We start from the raw sequence: 18044 nt of genomic DNA on the forward strand, positions 1-18044 counted from the left end.
AGGGTGAGGAGGAGGAGGAGGCCGAGGAGGAGGGCGAGGAGGAGGCCGAGGAGGGTGGAGGGGAGGTTGATCCCGCGTTGTGGGGTGACTTGCCACCGGGTTCTTCGCAGGGGTGGCTGCGTGGTAATGCCGGACTACCTACACCACCTTCTATCGAGGAGCACAAGTGGCTCATTGAACCTGTGGGGACAGAGTAAGTGCCTCTCAATCATATTTTCAACACATGACAACATTTTCTTATTGTACACATGGCAATCATTTGATTCTTTTGCAGAAACTGGATCCTTCACGGAAAGGGCCGTAAACCGAACGGCCTTATCACTGTCCTGTTGAAGGAGTTTTGGCCTGGCCTATTCTGCCCGCGGCCAGACAGGGACCCGCAGCAGCGGGTTTTGGCCACGAGCTGGGCCCACTACGAGGCTTGCAGCAACGCAGAGTACGGGACGACCGCTAAGGCCGTGATCACCAAATTTTGGGTAAGTTCTCTTCTGAATCACTTGTCTTCAGTTTTGTTCATAGTTTATCATTGAATCACTCAACTCATGCCTTGTTTGCTTCTGGTTTTTGCATGATTGCAGCAACTCTATAGAGTTCTTGACGAGCACAAGGCCAGAGCCGACGTGGTCTTGCTTGCGGCTGCGAAGAAGAAAGCTCGTCAGTTGCAGTACGAGGTGCGCTGGGTTGCCATCTCGCAGTACTACCACTACTACCTGCACCAAAAGATGACCAAAACTCAAGCGCAGAAGCTACGACTTACCTTGAGCAAGGAGCAGTTTATGATGGTAACTATTACTAACTTTTCATTGTTTCAAGCAGTCAACTATATGTTTCGTGCTCACATGTCATGCTTTCAAAATTTGCATAGGTTGTTCCTCGTTGGTGCTATGGAAGGCATGACGGATGGGCGAGTTTGGTGGATAGGTGGCTCGGCGCCGATGCAGAGTTTGCTGCCAAGAGCATCAAGGCCCGGGCTAACCGTGGAGACGACGGGACACACGGCCAAGGAAACAGGAACCACTGGGGCTTCAAGGCCATGAAGGTATATCTATGTGCATGATGCATTTTTGTTCTTCTTTACGTCATGTTCTTATGTATGGCTGACTTCTATTTGACGTTGTAGGAGGACAAGTTGAAGAGGCCGCTCTCAGACATGGAGTCGTGGAAGCTGGCCCGCGAGCGGAGTCATCGCAAGGAGGGAGAGAGCCAATACTACGGCAAGACCGAGGAGCACCCGGGGTCTTACATTCATCACTATCAGGAGTTGCATCCGGATGTTCCTGTTGCTGAGATCGCCGAGTCTCAGATCGACGACACGGCGGTGGTGGCCATCCAGGGGAAGAAGAATGGCCGGTATCCATGTTTCGATGGCTTGATCACTCCTTCGATCTCGTACACACAGCTTCGGGCTAGCAACCCGAGCCAGTTAGAGAGTACGGGGCGTTCACAGACTCCCTTAGCCCGCCAGCATGCTATAAGTACTTCCTCCTTATCTTTTTCTATCTTGCATTCTCAGTTTATTTTCAGCATTGCTCACTTAGAAACAACCTAAATTATGTAGGCATATAAGGAGTTTGTCGAGCATAGGAATCTCGAGGTGCGGGAGTACTTGAAACGAGTGAAGGCAAACGATGATTACAACCGTCAGATGATGACGGTTAGTTTTGCCCTCTTAAAACCAACCTAAATTTTTGCACTTTCATTCCTTCTGATCTTCTAGTTTGCTTGTTTAACTAACATTCAGGCTATGTTGGCGTCTTGGACTAACCGCACGGATCCACCACAAATGGGACCCCCACCACCACCTGCAGGAGAACCCCCACACGTGCCCACGTTCGATGAATGGGTGGCACTAGGCAGTGATGGTTCGGTTAGTACATTTGCCTAACTACTAGCAAACTAGTTCTCGTTCATGAAACACTATCATATCATATTTACCGTTAGAATCTTTTTTGAAACATGTAGGGGACCGGTGGCTCGACTCCTGCTCCGTCGACCCCAGTCACTCCGATCTGGCAGAGTGGTGGTCGTCGCGATGACGGTTTTGGCGGAGGTGGTGCTTTTGACGGAGGTGGTGGTGGTTATGGCGGAGGTGGTGGTGGTTATGGCGGAGGTGGTGGTTTTGGCGGGGGTGCTCTTGCTTGATGATTCCGTGCATGTGGCCATCGTGCCATGCCTTTCATATTCCTACTTTTATCATGTTTCATGTCTTGCACTACTTTTATGTTCATGAACTTCCATCGGTGATGATCTTTAGATGATGTGATGAACTTGAGTATGTTTAGCTGAACTTGAGTATGTTCACATGATGAATTGTCATATTTCATATTGTTCTGTTTTGAAATGCTGTCAAATCAATTGGAAAAGAGAAAACAGGAAAAAAAACAAAAAAACTATGCCTACGGCAAAGCCGTCGGCATATATACGCCCAGGAGTTACCAGGGCTTGCCACGTGGCAAACTATGCCGACGGCTTTGCCGTAGGCATAGCCCTGCTGCCAGGAGAAACCAGGAGCTGCCACGTGGCAGGGCTATGCCTACGGCAAAGCCGTCGGCATAGATTTCCATCTATGCCGATGGCTTTGCCGTAGGCATAGCCCTGCCGCCAGGAGAAGCCGTGGGGCGAAACGTGGAGCAGGTATGCCGACGGCTAGGTCGTCGGCATAGATGGAAATCTATGCCGACGACCTAGCCATCGACATACCTGCTCCACGTGTCGTCTCCTGTATCGCGCCACGTGTCGTCTCCTGAATAGCGCTGTTGACGGCGCCGTCCGTTGCCGTCAGACGGAAAACAACGCCGACGGCTAAACTATGCCGACGGCTATCCCACGGCCGTCGGCATATGCACCTATGCCGACGGCTATACTACGCCGACGGTCTGACACATCTACGCTGACGAGATCTACGCCGACGGGGCTATGCCGACGGCAGCCGTAGGCATAGATCTATGCCGACGGGAAAGGACCTATGCCGACGGCCTTGGGCCGTAGGCATAGCCCGCGAGTCCGGTAGTGATTGTGCGTTTGTTGTGGCGACTCTTGCAACAGAGAACCTTGACAGGTCATCGTTGGTCGATTTTTTTTTTCGAGGGTACGCAAATTGCTTACCTTAGCTTTATAGAAGGAGAGAAATACAGCCATACAACCACATCTACCTCTCGCTGCGAACAGCGAGCGTAGCACAACTCCACACCCGACACAAGAAGGAAACCACACACGACACACACTACGACAAACAGAGCCTACCCAAAACCGATATCCTCGCCGCGTCTCGACCGACGCCGGTGATCATCGAAGAACAGCAACTCCAGCTTCCCAGGAAGAGCCAGCGACGACCGTACATAGCGCCAGAGAAGAACGATTCGGGTAGCGGTGCACGCCGGAGGAGCGCAACATAGGGCCTCTTATCTCCAAGCACGAAGCTCCCAACAGAGAAACAGCGTCAGAAAGACGCCGCCATCGTGCCGATCCTACGAATCAAGGCTTTCGCCCCGGAGATGGTTGCCGATACAAGGCACCGTGAACAATGGCGCTACACTCGGCGACGCCTCCAGGAAGGGGAATGACACCCACGGGTGCCATCGACGCCGGTCCGACCAAGGCCGAACAGAATTTTCATCCGTAGCATTGCACATTTCCACGCCACCAAGCTTCCGGCCAGCCCCGAAAGATGCCTCACACCGCCAACACTGCAGCCACTTGCAGTCGGAGCCACACATCACTGCCGAGGAAGCACGCCTCAAGCCACCACCTTCAGCACACTAGGAACCGCAGCACCGAGCTTATCTAAGCTGATAAACAACTTTCAAATGGCTAAGATTAGTCAATCCGCCAATGTGGTGGCTCATCTAATAGCAAAATTTAGTTTTGACAATAGATCCGATGGAATTCTTGCTAATGATGTACCGCACTGTGTGGTGAATTTTGTATCAAACGATTGTAAGTTTCGCACTGGTTAATTAATGTAACGTGGTGTTAAAAAAAATTAGTACGGTCATGTGTATTTTGTGTCTTCTGGGTGGTCAGTCTAGTCAAATTAGACTGACACAAAATTTGACTTATGAATAAATGAAAATCAGTCAACTGCTAGTTAGACGCACCCTTAATCTATATGAAGAATGAAAGAGAAGTTCATTAAAAAGAGATGCCAAAAAACAATTTTCTCTAGATATGAGTAGGTATTTCACGAGCAAATAAAAACCATGGTGCCCCCTACTCTAGACATGCATACAAGATGCATGCTTGGTGGTTGGCGTTGGTAATGTGTGTGAGGGAAAGTGGACACTAGTAGATGGATATGCATATATATATAAATACATTAAAACTGAGCACTTTTCCAGCCATCTCAGGCCATTAGCATTCTTGTCCGTCGGATCTCCAGTTTTAGGTGTCTTCGACCGTCAAATCAAACTCATGCGCACTGATTCTCGCTACAGGAGTGGGCAGCTACTCTCGTAACAAAATTGAAGGCCTGTAGTTAATTGGGCCCTCTCTCTCGCAAGAAGCTCACCAACGCGGGTGTACGACAGACCGACGCGGAGGGAGCGACGCGGTGCGGACCTTGCCAATCGATGCGGGGGAGAGGCGATGCACGCATTGGGAGCTGACGCAGAAGGGAGAAGTAGCGCTGCAGGTATTGACTAGCGTTTGAAGTCGATCCGCCGCAATTAAGCCACCATGCATCAGTTCCTGGTTACTCATTTATGGCAGGTAATGCGCGCAACTTGCCCGTGGCGATTAATGGATGCAGTTACTATTTAAAAAAGTACACGTACTACTTGAGTTCATTCGCCAGTATATATCCCTCACGCTTTCATGTTCCCATTCTTCCTCTGGCAGTAACACCTTCAGCAGCTATTATGGTTATTGGCTAATGTAGCCCCTCCATCTTCGACCTTACTGCAGAATTTTCCCTACAATTCCATGTTCAGCCTAACAATTCCGTTGATTTATTGCCAGTCTTAATTTTGTATAGGCAGTGTACATCTTGCTTCTGGTCTATCGGTTCAGGCTAATTCGGAAGGTTCGTTCTCATATCTTGTTTGGATTTTTCTTCATCTGACAATTGCATGCATGGTAATTTCTTCACGGGCGCAGCCATGCCCTGTCTCTTGATGCTTTACTATCCATGTAACTAGGCGTTCTTTCTTAGACAATTCCCAATGATAATTATTGATATGTATGTGTATCATTCATCCCATGGTACTGTCTGTTGATGTATTCCACAGACTTACACCAATTCAAATGCGCGAAAAACATAACCCGATTGCTCTATCAATGAGTGAACAAAGGCCAATAATTTCCCTGATAATATCTTTCCTAAATACACAGTATAACACATTGAGGAACTGGAGTACTGGATGATGCCTCTGGCCACATTTCCCTCTAAATGAAGAGTAGATTATTTTGATTAACCCCGACTCCAGACGATCGAAACAGCGCGTTTCGTATGATTGTTGTTGGAGCACATGCTATGTCTACTTACCAAATCTTTTAGACATACCTCCAGATCTTGCAAACCAACCTTTATCCAAGAAACAAATTGTTGCATCAATGTTACTATTTCTATACCATTAAAATTGTAGTTTTTCCTGTCATGTTTCCACGTTGATTTCCATGTGATGTAGCTTAATTTCGATGCAAAGTACTTGAGCCTGTTTCGGCTAGAAAACATATGATCTTACTTTTGGCCTTTTCACAAGTATCTTCTCATTCCTATTTCCTAAGCAGAATAAGAGCTTTCTTCTTTGCAGGTGTTGTTGCCTACAAGGGAAACGACAAGAGCGAGATGAGGCTTTGAGGTCAGTGGAGAACTTGATTGACCTGTGATATAATGCCCGGCGGGAATACCAAAGTTTGTAATATTCAAAAGAAATTATATATGATGCGTTCTTGTCACAAGATATATTGCTGACGTGGATTGTAATATCACATGGAATCTTTTCCACATTCCTTATGTATGTATCATAAAATTGTACACTCAATGTAGGTAATCAATTCTTTAGGCTCTGTTTAGAACGTCGTTTTGTTTTCAGATACGGGTGTAAAAAATACAGACCTCGACGGTCGTTTTGTTTCCAGCCGGAAATTGTGCAGTGGCGAGTAAAATACAAGTGTAAACAAAACACCCCCGTATTGGAATACAACCATTCCAAGCGCGGCCTTAGTGATAGCACTACCAAGTACCCTTGCTAATTTCTTGTTATAATTACATTATTTTGTTGGCAGAGAAGCAAATAGCGCTGGAGATGTTAGAACGTGAGCCAAAGGCACGAGTACAAAAATCTTCTTCTCGGGAGAAGTTATTTAAGAGATTTGTTCATTGCTCATTGGAATGCAAATCGGTTCTACTCATTTATTCCTTATTACATTTTTCGTAATATATTGAGCACAATGTGTATGTTCGTGCTGCTACTTGGGTGATACATGAATTGATAATAAATAGAACTGCCGATGTTCTCCCGAACTGCTATTTGTGGTTCCCCTATCTGCTATGAGGTGTTGTTGATGGGACCAGGAAATATTGCCGTACATCACATTGCCGCCGATGACGTCTTAAATGCAGGAACTTACACAAGATAGAGATACTCCAAATTTCGTACTATGGGCAGAATAAATTTCATTACGCGGAGTGGTTACTATGATTTTCCTGGCAACAAAATATGCATGTGAACCGATAACTGTAGCCACTGTTTGTGACAATCGCACAAGGATCTGTGTTTCTGTTCTCTCATTTGGCTTCTTGGTAGGCAGTGGCGGAGCTTAGTGGAGACCAACAGGGGCCATGGCCCCCCCTTATTTTTTGCATCCATTGAAGAACAAGCTACATCATGAGCCTAATTAGTGTTTAAACTACAAATTAGCCCCTCCTTCCCTATTAACTTGGTTCCTTTTGACTAATGGCCCCCTCTTGAATTATTCTCAAGCTCCGCCACTGTTGATAGGTATCGTCTTGTACAATTTTAGCTACCAGTTGATGATTGTACTTGCCTGAAAGTATCAGAGATTGTTGCAACCAATTGTTTGGATATTTTCAATTTAGAATACGTTCTTAAACTTTGGGGGAAATTATATCATTTATAAAACAAGATTTTCAATTTAGAATATGTTCATAAACTTTTAGGGGTGATTATATCATTTATATGTTTAGTGTCTTCATATGTATATACAAATTCCAACCACTCTACTCCCAAAATTGATGGGTGCGGCAACGCGCGCCATCATGGTCTAGTGTGTGTGTGTATATATATATATATATATATATATATATATATATATATATATATATATATATATATATATATATATATATATATATATATATATGAGTGACATTTAAGAATTCAGTCCATCATTAGACTTAGTTCATGTACATACAATATTTATGCCTAGGGGATTTAATTATCTGAGACATTGGAGGAACCAATAGTTTAGAAACACACGATGCACTTTGATTGCCACTGGGTTCACATTGGAGCCCGCCTTCCTTTTGCATGAATGTAGTAATCAAGAAGCCTGATGGAATTTTTATGGAGTATGCCTCAAAGGGTTTTTTCTCGACCAAGTCGGACATCTACAATTTTGGCATCTTACATATCGAGATTATAAGTGGGCAAAGGAATACAAGCTTCTTGAATCTAACAGGACACGTAAGTACATATAATGCACTAGATTCACTTAAAACGCAACAAAAGGTTCCACTTCAGTTGTGCTGAAAGCTAAATATCAAAGCGAACGGGCATGAGTTGGTCGACATGGTACTTGGGGTTTACTACCCGGTGTCCAAGGTGATGGAGTGAGTCTAGATGGCGCCGCTCTGCATCCAGGACAGCGCCAACAGCCGACCCAGCATTTCCAACATCATCTTCATCAGGGGCGTACCCAAGTTGAACTACCCGGATGCACAGGACACCGGTGCAAGATGTTTTCTTTGTAAGTTTCATGCAAAATATAGTGCCACACCCCATCTTTAGATGAAAAATATGAGTGATGATATGCTAGGACACCTGGTCATTTTCTCTCTAGGTCCGCCCCTGGTCTTCATGCTTGGCAGCGAGGAGATCAGGATGCCAGAGCCTAAGCAGCCGGCCTACTTCAATGTCAGGATGTCAAGCATCCAGGAGCCAGGCTTGCACGAAAGTGTGTATGTGCGGAATGAACACTTACTCAAAAGTGTGTATGTGCAATTATTCGTTCATGCTTGCACGAAGCAATGTATGTAATCCACCAAAGAGGTGGTGTACCGTATGAGCACCTAACGTATGGTCGTATTTAAATTGCACGCATGTTGACCAGGGAATGACGTACATGCTGAGCGGGAGAGTGACGTGAAAACTGAAAAAGTAAGCAATCCAAACTATTTGAAATCACTTCCTCCGATCCTATAATATAACAGCGTTTTTGACACTCGACGAAGAGAGCGGTTTAGAACCAGACCGTACTATATACCAGTTGAGGAAACCACATAGTCACGAAAGGGCTTACTTAATCAGAGGGGCTTTAAGCCGGCAGCGGCCATATGCACCGCATCATCCCAGCGATTTCATTTGTTTTTTGTTTTTTTTCATTGATAGTTAGTGGGCACTTTTGATTCTTAATTGGTCCTAATTGAGCTAATTTGGTATTTTATCTTCTAATTATAATAATTGAAATAAAGTATAAGTTTGATTTCTTATACTTGGGCCTAACTGAGCTAATTTGCTCTTTTCTCCTCTAATAATAAATGAAAATAAGATATAAGTTTTGTTTCTGAAAAAGAAACATAAATTAGAAAATGCAGAGCCCGTACTTTAACTATTTATGAATGATATAAAGTAAATTATTATTAATAGTAAGGAGGCATTTATCTCTAGTTGGATAAAGTCGCAATGACAATGCAAAAACTATACATACACGGCACTACAAAAATGTATATATACTAGACATATGCAACCAAGAACTAGTGCACTTGATAATTTAGTGAGCAACGTTGCACTCGATCGCCGCCGATAAGAAGGTCATGCAGCTCGTGGAACTGGTCACACTCACACCCCTCGGCGCCAATCTCTGCTAGTGCTGCCACGAGCTTCGGCAGCATGTTGGAAAGCGCCAGTCTTAACCCGGCTGAGCATGATCTATCGTCCTTGCTTCCCTTGGTGGCGCATGCATCACCATCGAGCATGCCAACTACACACCCTCTGAGGTATGCCTCACATGCTCGAAGAATGAACCTCCCTCGGCGGCAGAAGTGATCCTTAATGAATCCCTCAAATCCACATGGCGGTCGGCAGAACAAGTGGAGCATCGTCCAAAGGGTGAGCAAGTAAGCATTTTCATTGTATGGCAGTGCGTTGCGGCATCCCTCTGGCTTGTCAACTGGGGCCTGATAACCGACCTCATTGTAGTATGGTTGGTCGTTGAGTATAAGACCCTGTATAGAGACGACGGCCTGTAGGAGACTTGATGTAGATGGTGACCAGACTTCAGATGCCTCTCCACCAAAGGTGTTGAGAAGGCTGAGGCACACTGTGCCAGAGTTGTAGAGGTTGGGGTTGAGGCGAAGACCGAATGAGTGGTAGTACACCATCGGAGGCATATCAGGATAGGATGGCGGCAGGTGCAGGTCGAAGAAGAAGAGCCCGTCGTGGTAGGGTGTCCCGCTCGCACCAACTATCACGGCCCTGAGCAGGTCCATGCGGTCCTCGAACACGCGCACATATATGGTGTCTGGCAAGTTGTTGTTCTCCAGTATTTTCCATTCTTTTTGCACCGCCTTCACCCACCTCTTTCCACCACTAGTGCCCTGAAAAAGAATGGTAAAATTTTATGTTCTGATGTTGAATTAAGGTGAGTTTTACAAATTCAAGTAAAATCTGGAAACCGAGCCTTATATCCGGAAACAGAAAAGAAATGTAGTTTTGGGTGGTGAACCCACCTGCCCCGCATTGTCGATGTAATGGTGATCAAGAGGACTATGTGTAACATCAAAATATGGGAAGCGAAACTGATCTTCATCACCGGTGGCTTGTTCAATATTTTTGCCCCTCTCGGCACAGTCGTCATCATTTGTACATGTGTCGCTGCTGGTTAGTGCAGCCGCCATGGCGTGAATCACATCATGATTGCTTGTACTGTGATGACCATCGGTTACAGCCACATTTGCTCCCTCGTTGGCCGTCGCTCCAGCTAATTCCGAGCCCAGTGACGACAACAACAACCTGTTGCCAAAATATCTCATGGTTTGAGCCAACACTTGGTGTCCCAGTTGGGACATATACTCGATGATAGCACCCTTCCGGCTTGCTTTTGTTGCTGCACTGTCATCTTCATCCACCGAATCGTCGTCCTCCTCAGTCGCTGAATCAATGTCACCCTGGACATTGATACGTTCAGGTGGGTTTTGCAGTTCATTGTACTGCAGTCAACATCATAAGTTCATTTAAAAAGTTGCATCAATTGATTACTAAACAATACTAATATCTTATTAATATCTTATTAGGTGACCTGGAGAATGTCCTATTCGCTACAACCTGTATAGAAAGATAGATAGATACCGCACTATTTGCTGAATCCTCGTCTTCGCACTCATCGTCGACGCTGTTAACCTCCACCCAGTCATCGCCGACACCGCCCATTTCAGCCTCTAGTTCCCAGAAGTACTGCTCAGTGACGATACTAATCTCATGGGGCAACACCTGAAAACTCAATTGACCAGCAGGTTATTGAACATCAACAGAGAAGACTGTAGGTGCAGATACATGCATGTAGTAATAGAAGCTGGAATCATTACCAATGACACAGTGTTGTCGGCCCACTTAACTTGGACACGGCCGTCAACGAGGTCAACAACATGGCCGACCCATGAAAGATCGGTAGCAGCGGCATCGTCAGGAGGACATCCCGATGGCGGCCGGCGTACGACGACACGTCCGTAGAAAACATGGGGACCTGGTTGCAATGCCAAGTCGTAGGCGCTCAGGGTGTCGATCTCTGTGGCCTCTGTCAACCACGACACACCTACTGTTTGGTCCTCGGAATTCACGCATCGGACAACGCCGACGCGCTTCTTCTCAGTCGTCTGTTCAGTAGCATCGTCTACGACGGCTACAGCATCAGCTGCGGGCGCCACGCCGTCGACAACGTAGAAGCCCGGGAAGAACTCGTGCTCGCTCGTCATCTGGTAGGGGAGAAGAGCAGTGGACGGCACCCCACTCTGGCTCGTGCCGTCCTGCCAGAGCACGTCGACGGTGGTGCGGGTGCTGGCGACGCTCATGGGTTGCTCGACCTCCACCGGCTGCCTCTGCCGCGTCCGCCTACGCCCATCCAGCTGGAGGAGCTTCCGGGTCGGCTGCTTCCGTTGGTGCATCGTGTTCTCCTTTTTCGGTGCTTCTTCTTGTGTGTCTCGAAGAAGGAAGCAGCGATCCCCAACGCCCCAGTAGCAATCGTAGGCGGAGCAGAAGAAGGTCAAATCGGCAGGATCCTGGTAGGCCGGAGGAGCGGACTCCTGGACGAGCCACTGGTCGGCGCCGTGGTGTGCAGAGGCGATCCAGTGGACGAGTGCTCCCGTCATCTGAACCTTGGCGATGGTGCCCACTTTGCGGCTGGGCTTCCAGTATCCACGAAGCCACCGACAGTACTTGAAGCCGTCCGCCCGCGAGGTGACACGCAGGCCCGGGTAGAAGCTCGATTTCATCCGGTCGTGAAAAATGCGTTTGTTTGTTTGTAGCTTCGTCAACGCGCACCGCCGATGACCTTGCAGAGGGCGCCATCGTCAAACACCACGCCGAGCTCGAGGGGCACCTTGACGACCCGGACACGACGAAGTCGCCGAGGCAGAGCTCTCGGACGCGCCGCAGGCATCCCGGCGCCACCCCGCTCATCGCCATGACCGGTGGCTCCCCGTGGCTGACGACCTTCACGAGGTCGAGCGTGGTGTTGGATTCCGTGACGACGCCGACCCGACCATGAATATCTGACGCCGACACGACGAATTGGCCACTGCGGAAGTAGCCCCTGTCTATGATGGTGATGTCGCGTGCCTCTGCGGTCTCCATTGTGCCGTCGACACGGAAAATCCTGAACGTGGCAGCTGGGAGAAGAGGTTGGCCGGTGTAGTATAGCTCCGGGAGATGGGCCACCATGCCATGGTCGCCATTCGGCCCGACCCTAACGAGGTCACCCTCCTGAATCTGATGAATATTGGTACTAGATGCCACGGCATCCTCGGCGACGGCGTTCATTGCACCTTGCGGTGTTTACTTCTTCTCGCGCGGGCAGTCGGTTATTTGCTCAGAAAAGCTCCTGCTGCCTGCCGTTTAGGTTTGAGTAGATCGGAATTTCTGATGTTGATTTTGGCACGTACGCAGCTGTATATATTGGTATCTTGGCAGGCATGTTTTTCCGGGAGTTTGAGACTTTGAGTTGAGGTCGGACTGTACGTACAGACATCCGATCCGAGAGGAAGTGGAAACGGACTCCCCTTGGGTTTATCTTCTCTTGTGCCTCGTCAAGTCGTGAGTGACATTTGTGTCCACACGCAGAGAAAAAAAAATGTTTTGGCATATCCGCCACCACATGCATTCTTGCGTCAGCATTCATAAAAGTTGCCCATTTAATATATTTTTCTAATCCGGAAATTTTAAGAGTAAAAAGCAACCGTGGTCTATGAATTTGTGTAAATTGTGCACACTATTGGTCACAAACTATTGCAAAACCAGGTCGCGCTAGCAAAATACGCATGCGATGCAATGAATACAACATAAACTAACACTTGTGAAAAAAGTAGTGATATATACCAAAATTATGTTCCCTGCACAAGTAATTCCCCAGCAGCATGCGGGGTATCATATTACTGTAGATTAGTAGTCCCTCGTTTCATATTTCTTGTGTTCAAGTTTCAAATAGAACCACGACAAGAACTATAGAATGGAGGGAGTACGTGGAACATAAATCTGTACATTGTACTGAATTGATACATTGAGTTAATAGAGCCTACTACCAGTAAAAAAAAGAATTAATAGTACCTACTGCATGGGGTGTAAGAAATAAGATATAAGATAGTATGTGTACCCTACTTGCATGTATACAAATATACATAGTGCTCCCTCCCCTCCTGCGACGCTCCTGCGAGCGCCGGGGGGGGGGGGGGGGGGGGGGGGACCCTAGCACCGGCCTGGGCCCTCCTCCTCACGCCTCCCTCCCCTCGCCGCCCCCCCAGACGTGCTGGTGGGCTAAGCCTTGCCAGCGCGGGCATCAGCGCGGTGTTCCTACTTCCCCCGCCCGGGCCGACGGATGCGGGTTCCAAGATCGAGCGGCAGCGCGGCGACGACAGTAGGGCGAGGGGCGGTGTGAAGAGCTGAGGCGTGGTGGGGCGCGGTGGGCTCCAGCGGGCCGGGAGCGAGCGAGCTGCGGGCGTCCGCCTCTGCCGTGGCCATGGCGGCGGTGGCAGGTGGGCAGGTTGCACGGTTTCTAGGCGTCCCGTCGGCCGGATGGCGGCGACAACACGGTTGGACTCCTCGGTAAGCTTCCTCGGGGGTTGGTGGCGGTCCTGACGGGCCCTCCTTGTCGGTGGATGCGGCTTTGTCGGTGGCCTTGGGTGGCTCTGCACTAGACGCCGAGGCGGGGCGGCCCGGGGGTGTGTCTGTGGGGAGAGATTTGGCTGGAGGGATGGGCGCCGCCGACGTGCTCGGGCCCCCGTCACCAGCACAAGGTATGCCGATCTGGATGCGTCCGCTCCCCCACCTCCGCCTTTCCCTGGACGCGTTCGGGCGGCTGTAGCATCGGCGATCTTCAAGGCGGTACACATTCTACGGTTTGTCGGTCGAGGGTGTCCCCTTGGTCCAAAGCTAATCCTTTTGGATGATCTTGGGGGTGTCTGTATGTTGGGCGGCGGACCATGCGATGAGAGGCGTGGCGTTTGTGGGCCGAACCTACGTCTTGGGTGTGGGCGGGCAACCATGGCCTTGTGTGTGGGGGGGGGGGGGGCTTGGGTGTGGCTGGTTGGCAGAGCTAGGGTATGTCGGAGGGGTGCGAGCGCCGGAGTTCGTCACTTCCCCAGTGCTTGTACTGGTCGACAGCGGTGGTGGCGGTGGACGTCGTATCCTTCATGAAGGCGCCGTGGCGATGCTCTCGGCCCCTCGCATGTGACTCCATGTGAAAACATGACATACGGATCGGGCGGTGGCGGATATCCATGGGCGTCCCCTTCTAGGAGGCACTATCTTGGAGTCACTGCTCAGTCATGTCCGTCTCACCCCTCCTCGTTTCTTCTTGGAGTTCTACGTCCTCTCCAAGCGGTTATCCTTCGTCATCTTTGGTTAGCTTGGTAGGCGGTGGCATTGGGGCACGGTGCCCGACACCTTTGTATCATGTCCTGGGTGTGTGTTGTGTGTGGTGGTGGTGTGTGTTGTTTCGGTTTGTCCCAATGTATGTGATGATGTTTGCTTTATGACATAAAGCGGGGGATACAAATATATTGATCTGGCGGTTAATTATAAATGATATAGACCCATTCATGTGCCATTTACCCCTATCGCCCATGTTATATGTTACGGAATACATAAGGTAATTATGACTTAATAAAGGTAGTGTACATAAGAAGATTCAGAAGATCAAATAGAAATTATGCGGTGGTGGTGGCGGTGGACGTCGTATCCTTCATGAAGGCGCCGTGGCGATGCTCTCGGCCCCTCGCATGTGACTCCATGTGAAAACATGACATACGGATCGGGCGGTGGCGGATATCCATGGGCGTCCCCTTCTAGGAGGCACTATCTTGGAGTCACTGCTCAGTCATGTCCGTCTCACCCCTCCTCGTTTCTTCTTGGAGTTCTACGTCCTCTCCAAGCGGTTATCCTTCGTCATCTTTGGTTAGCTTGGTAGGCGGTGGCATTGGGGCACGGTGCCCGACACCTTTGTATCATGTCCTGGGTGTGTGTTGTGTGTGGTGGTGGTGTGTGTTGTTTCGGTTTGTCCCAATGTATGTGATGATGTTTGCTTTATGACATAAAGCGGGGGATACAAATATATTGATCTGGCGGTTAATTATAAATGATATAGACCCATTCATGTGCCATTTACCCCTATCGCCCATGTTATATGTTACGGAATACATAAGGTAATTATGACTTAATAAAGGTAGTGTACATAAGAAGATTCAGAAGATCAAATAGAAATTATGCATTATATGCCAAATTTTCTGTTCTTGAAAATTAGTTTGCATATTCAATCTACACAAACATTAAGCTAGCAGAATATTTGGCAAGGAAAATTTTCCTTTCAACTAGTTTGGGTAATAATCCTACACAAATTCAGAGGGCCATGTTGGACGGATGGGATACTTTGACACAAGGCATTATCAAATGAATCGAGGGACAGACCCAAGGATAATTGGCTGTCTAGAGAAGGGGCACTCAGACCCAACAACTTCCTTAGAGAGTGACCCTCCCTCAAGGGCGAGGTGAATTTATTAAGTCTTCCACCACAACAATGAATATTGTGAAGTTTTAACAAGCATTTCTTCCAATCAACATCCAGATCATCAAGAAGATCCACTATCAGGGAAAACCCTATAGGTACGTAACCACTTAGTAGTGGCGCCCCTTATTTGACCCACGCTACTACTACTTAGTAGTAGCGCGGGTGCAAACTGTGCGCTACAGGTAAGGCATAGTCGTAGCGCAGGGGTGGCAGTAGCGCAGGGGTCTAAAATATGTACTACCACTAAGTGGTCCCCGTCGTGCCCCGGGGTTATGCAGTAGTAGTAGCGCAGGGGTGGCAGTAGCGCAGGGGTGTAAGACCTGCACTACTACTAAGTGGTCCCTAAATGGGCCACCTCTACTTTTGAGCAACACAATCCTTTCCATCTTCGCCTCATCGTTGACCCTAGTCACAGACGATCTCCTCATTGTCGTTGGCACAATCAAAGTGGACATGATCTAGAATTATTTGGGATGAGAAGTATATTTATTGAGATAGTGATAATGCCATAACGGATATCATGGTGGTGGCCCACATGTGCTGGTATGCTCATATCAAAACCGATGTGAAATTTGTGTCTGTACTCGCGGGAGAAATTGGAAATGCTCCTAGCTCCTCAATGTTGAGATCCTCTACCTTGGAGAAGACATACTTCGATGATGTCCCTGTTCATCCTTCCTTGAGCTCTTATAAGCATTCGATGTCTTTTTCTCTTTGGTACTCCGCATCGGGATCTCTCCCATGGTATCCAAGACAAATAAAGAAATGAACAACAACAAAGGGGTAGGGCGATTTCAAGGAAAATTTAACAGAGGCATTGTTGGGGATCCCTTTGCAGTTCTCATGGGAACACTCCTATTTGTAGCTTATATCATAATTAAGAGTGTTTTTTGTTTCCTGATGAACTACACGTGGCATTGTGTTTGTCTCAGATACATATCTTGTTGTCAGGATTCTTCATATGTTGGTTGGGCATATATATTGTAATACACATTTCTTTTGAATCATTTGGTTGCATGTTCATTACCTGGCAGGCGGAGGATACCACTGGAAACTCTGATAGATAATTAGGGCAGAGAAGAAAAGAAGGCAGCAGAGCTCCAACACGTGAAGGGTTGTTAGGGCGTGGGCATAAGGATTTGCCCAAAGTAGTGTGTTGACATCACCTCTATGTAATGCGGCAATTAATTTTATTGGCATTCCTGGTAGTTAGTTGTTAGATGCCGTTGTCACCTCTATGTAAAGCAGGATACAAACACCAAACAGAACAAAAAAACACCTAAAATGAAGCATAAGCCCTCTCAACGACAAAGGATAGGATCCACCGCGCATCAATGGCCCTAAGGCCACAAGAGACGAGGCAGATCCCGTGATAGCGAATCCAAAGTGCGAGGGATCCGCCGCTATTTGGCATAGCCTGCTATAGCAAATCCCTAGTCCAAGTGGCTGGATGAAGTTTAGGCAACTTGACTTGAAAGAATTCCTTCGCAGCATTCGAAAGTAACAGCGCATGCACGATCACATTGTATGAAGGCATGAAATAACGACTCATTGGCATGTCCGCACATCAGACGTACTAGTCATCATCCCGAATGTGGCGCCGCTCCAATTCACCATAAGAAAATGAAGTCGGTCATGGAATTGTCCTATTATTTTCATAGCCCATAGGGGGCACATTTCAAGAGTATTTTCTTTTCCTTATAGTACGTATTACTATTTTTATCGGGAGATGGAACATGGAAATCATGTGCCACTTATTTTTGCGAGTCCAGCTAATAATAGTGCGCGCTAATTTTTTTAGTGCTAATAAATCGTGGGAACCAACATATACCGCTAGCTGAGGCCACCCGCTTGCCCATCGTCCACCGGTGGCCGGATAGCTATAGGAGCCCGTCGGCCGGAACGAGCATGCCAGCAGCCACCATGGAGCCCGGAACCACCCCCTGGTCAACGGGCTTGTTCGACTGCGCCGACGACCATGGCGTCTGCTTGCTGGGGTGGTGCTGCCCGTGCATCGCGGTGGGGCGGATGGCGGAGATCCTGGACAAGGGGGCGACGTCAAGCGGCGCCGGCGCGGCCCTGTACATGGCGATAGGGGTGCTGTCGGGGTGGCAGTGCCAGTGGATCTACTCCTGCGTGTACCGCACCAAGATGCGCGCCCAGTACGGGCTCCAGGAGACCCCCTGCCCGGACTGCTGCGTCCACTTCTGCTGACTCGAGTATTGCGCCATCTGCCAGGAGTACCGCGAGCTCTGCAACCGGGGCTTCGTCATGGACATCGGATGGCACGCCAACGTGGAGCTACAGAAGCAGCAGGGCCGCAGCGACGGCTCCATCGTGCCGCCCGCCACGCAGCACATGATATGAAAGACATGCTCATCGTCGGCTGGTATATATATCGCTGGTGCTAGCTATAGCTTAGCTACGTCCCTGTTGGATTGGATACATGCTTAGTCTTTGCTGATAGCAAATCGCAACGTATGTACGTTGCGGCTGGTTTGCTTCTTCCATTTAGTAGGTAGGCATCCTTGTTACGAGGTTTCAGGTTTTTCACGCTCGTAAGTGGTAACCATGTACTATCTGTTCGCACA

At 48.3% G+C, this 18044-nt stretch overlaps 2 protein-coding genes across 2 annotated transcripts; one reads left to right on the forward strand and one right to left on the reverse strand.

The window, feature by feature from the left end:
* Nucleotides 1-8801: 8801 nt before the first annotated feature.
* On the reverse strand, nucleotides 8802-11696 carry LOC123040219 (probable ubiquitin-conjugating enzyme E2 23). The gene is made up of 4 exons (XM_044463121.1): nucleotides 10766-11696; nucleotides 10530-10670; nucleotides 9911-10390; nucleotides 8802-9778 (listed from the first exon to the last, which is right to left on the reverse strand). Exons 1-4 carry the CDS (start codon nucleotides 11666-11668, stop codon nucleotides 8936-8938), a joined length of 2367 nt encoding a protein of 788 aa, XP_044319056.1. The 5' UTR covers nucleotides 11669-11696; the 3' UTR covers nucleotides 8802-8935.
* A 5607-nt stretch (nucleotides 11697-17303) lies between these two features.
* LOC123040220 (cell number regulator 10-like) lies at nucleotides 17304-18044 on the forward strand. The gene has a single exon (XM_044463122.1). It carries the CDS (start codon nucleotides 17362-17364, stop codon nucleotides 17665-17667), a length of 306 nt encoding a protein of 101 aa, XP_044319057.1. The 5' UTR covers nucleotides 17304-17361; the 3' UTR covers nucleotides 17668-18044.

The sequence above is a fragment of the Triticum aestivum genome, chromosome 2B (genome assembly GCF_018294505.1).
Source record: "Triticum aestivum cultivar Chinese Spring chromosome 2B, IWGSC CS RefSeq v2.1, whole genome shotgun sequence".
NCBI classification, from domain to species: Eukaryota; Viridiplantae; Streptophyta; class Magnoliopsida; order Poales; family Poaceae; genus Triticum; species Triticum aestivum.

Coding starts and splice junctions, on each gene's coding strand:
- LOC123040219 (XM_044463121.1), bottom strand. CDS start 11,668: ATGAAATCGAGCTTCTACCCGGGCCTGCGTGTCACCTCGCGGGCGGAC. Junction 10,671..10,765: donor CCGACAACACTGTGTCATTG/GTAATGATTCCA, acceptor TTGAGTTTTCAG/GTGTTGCCCCATGAGATTAG. Junction 9,779..9,910: donor ACATCGACAATGCGGGGCAG/GTGGGTTCACCA, acceptor ATTCTTTTTCAG/GGCACTAGTGGTGGAAAGAG.
- LOC123040220 (XM_044463122.1), top strand. CDS start 17,362: ATGCCAGCAGCCACCATGGAGCCCGGAACCACCCCCTGGTCAACGGGC.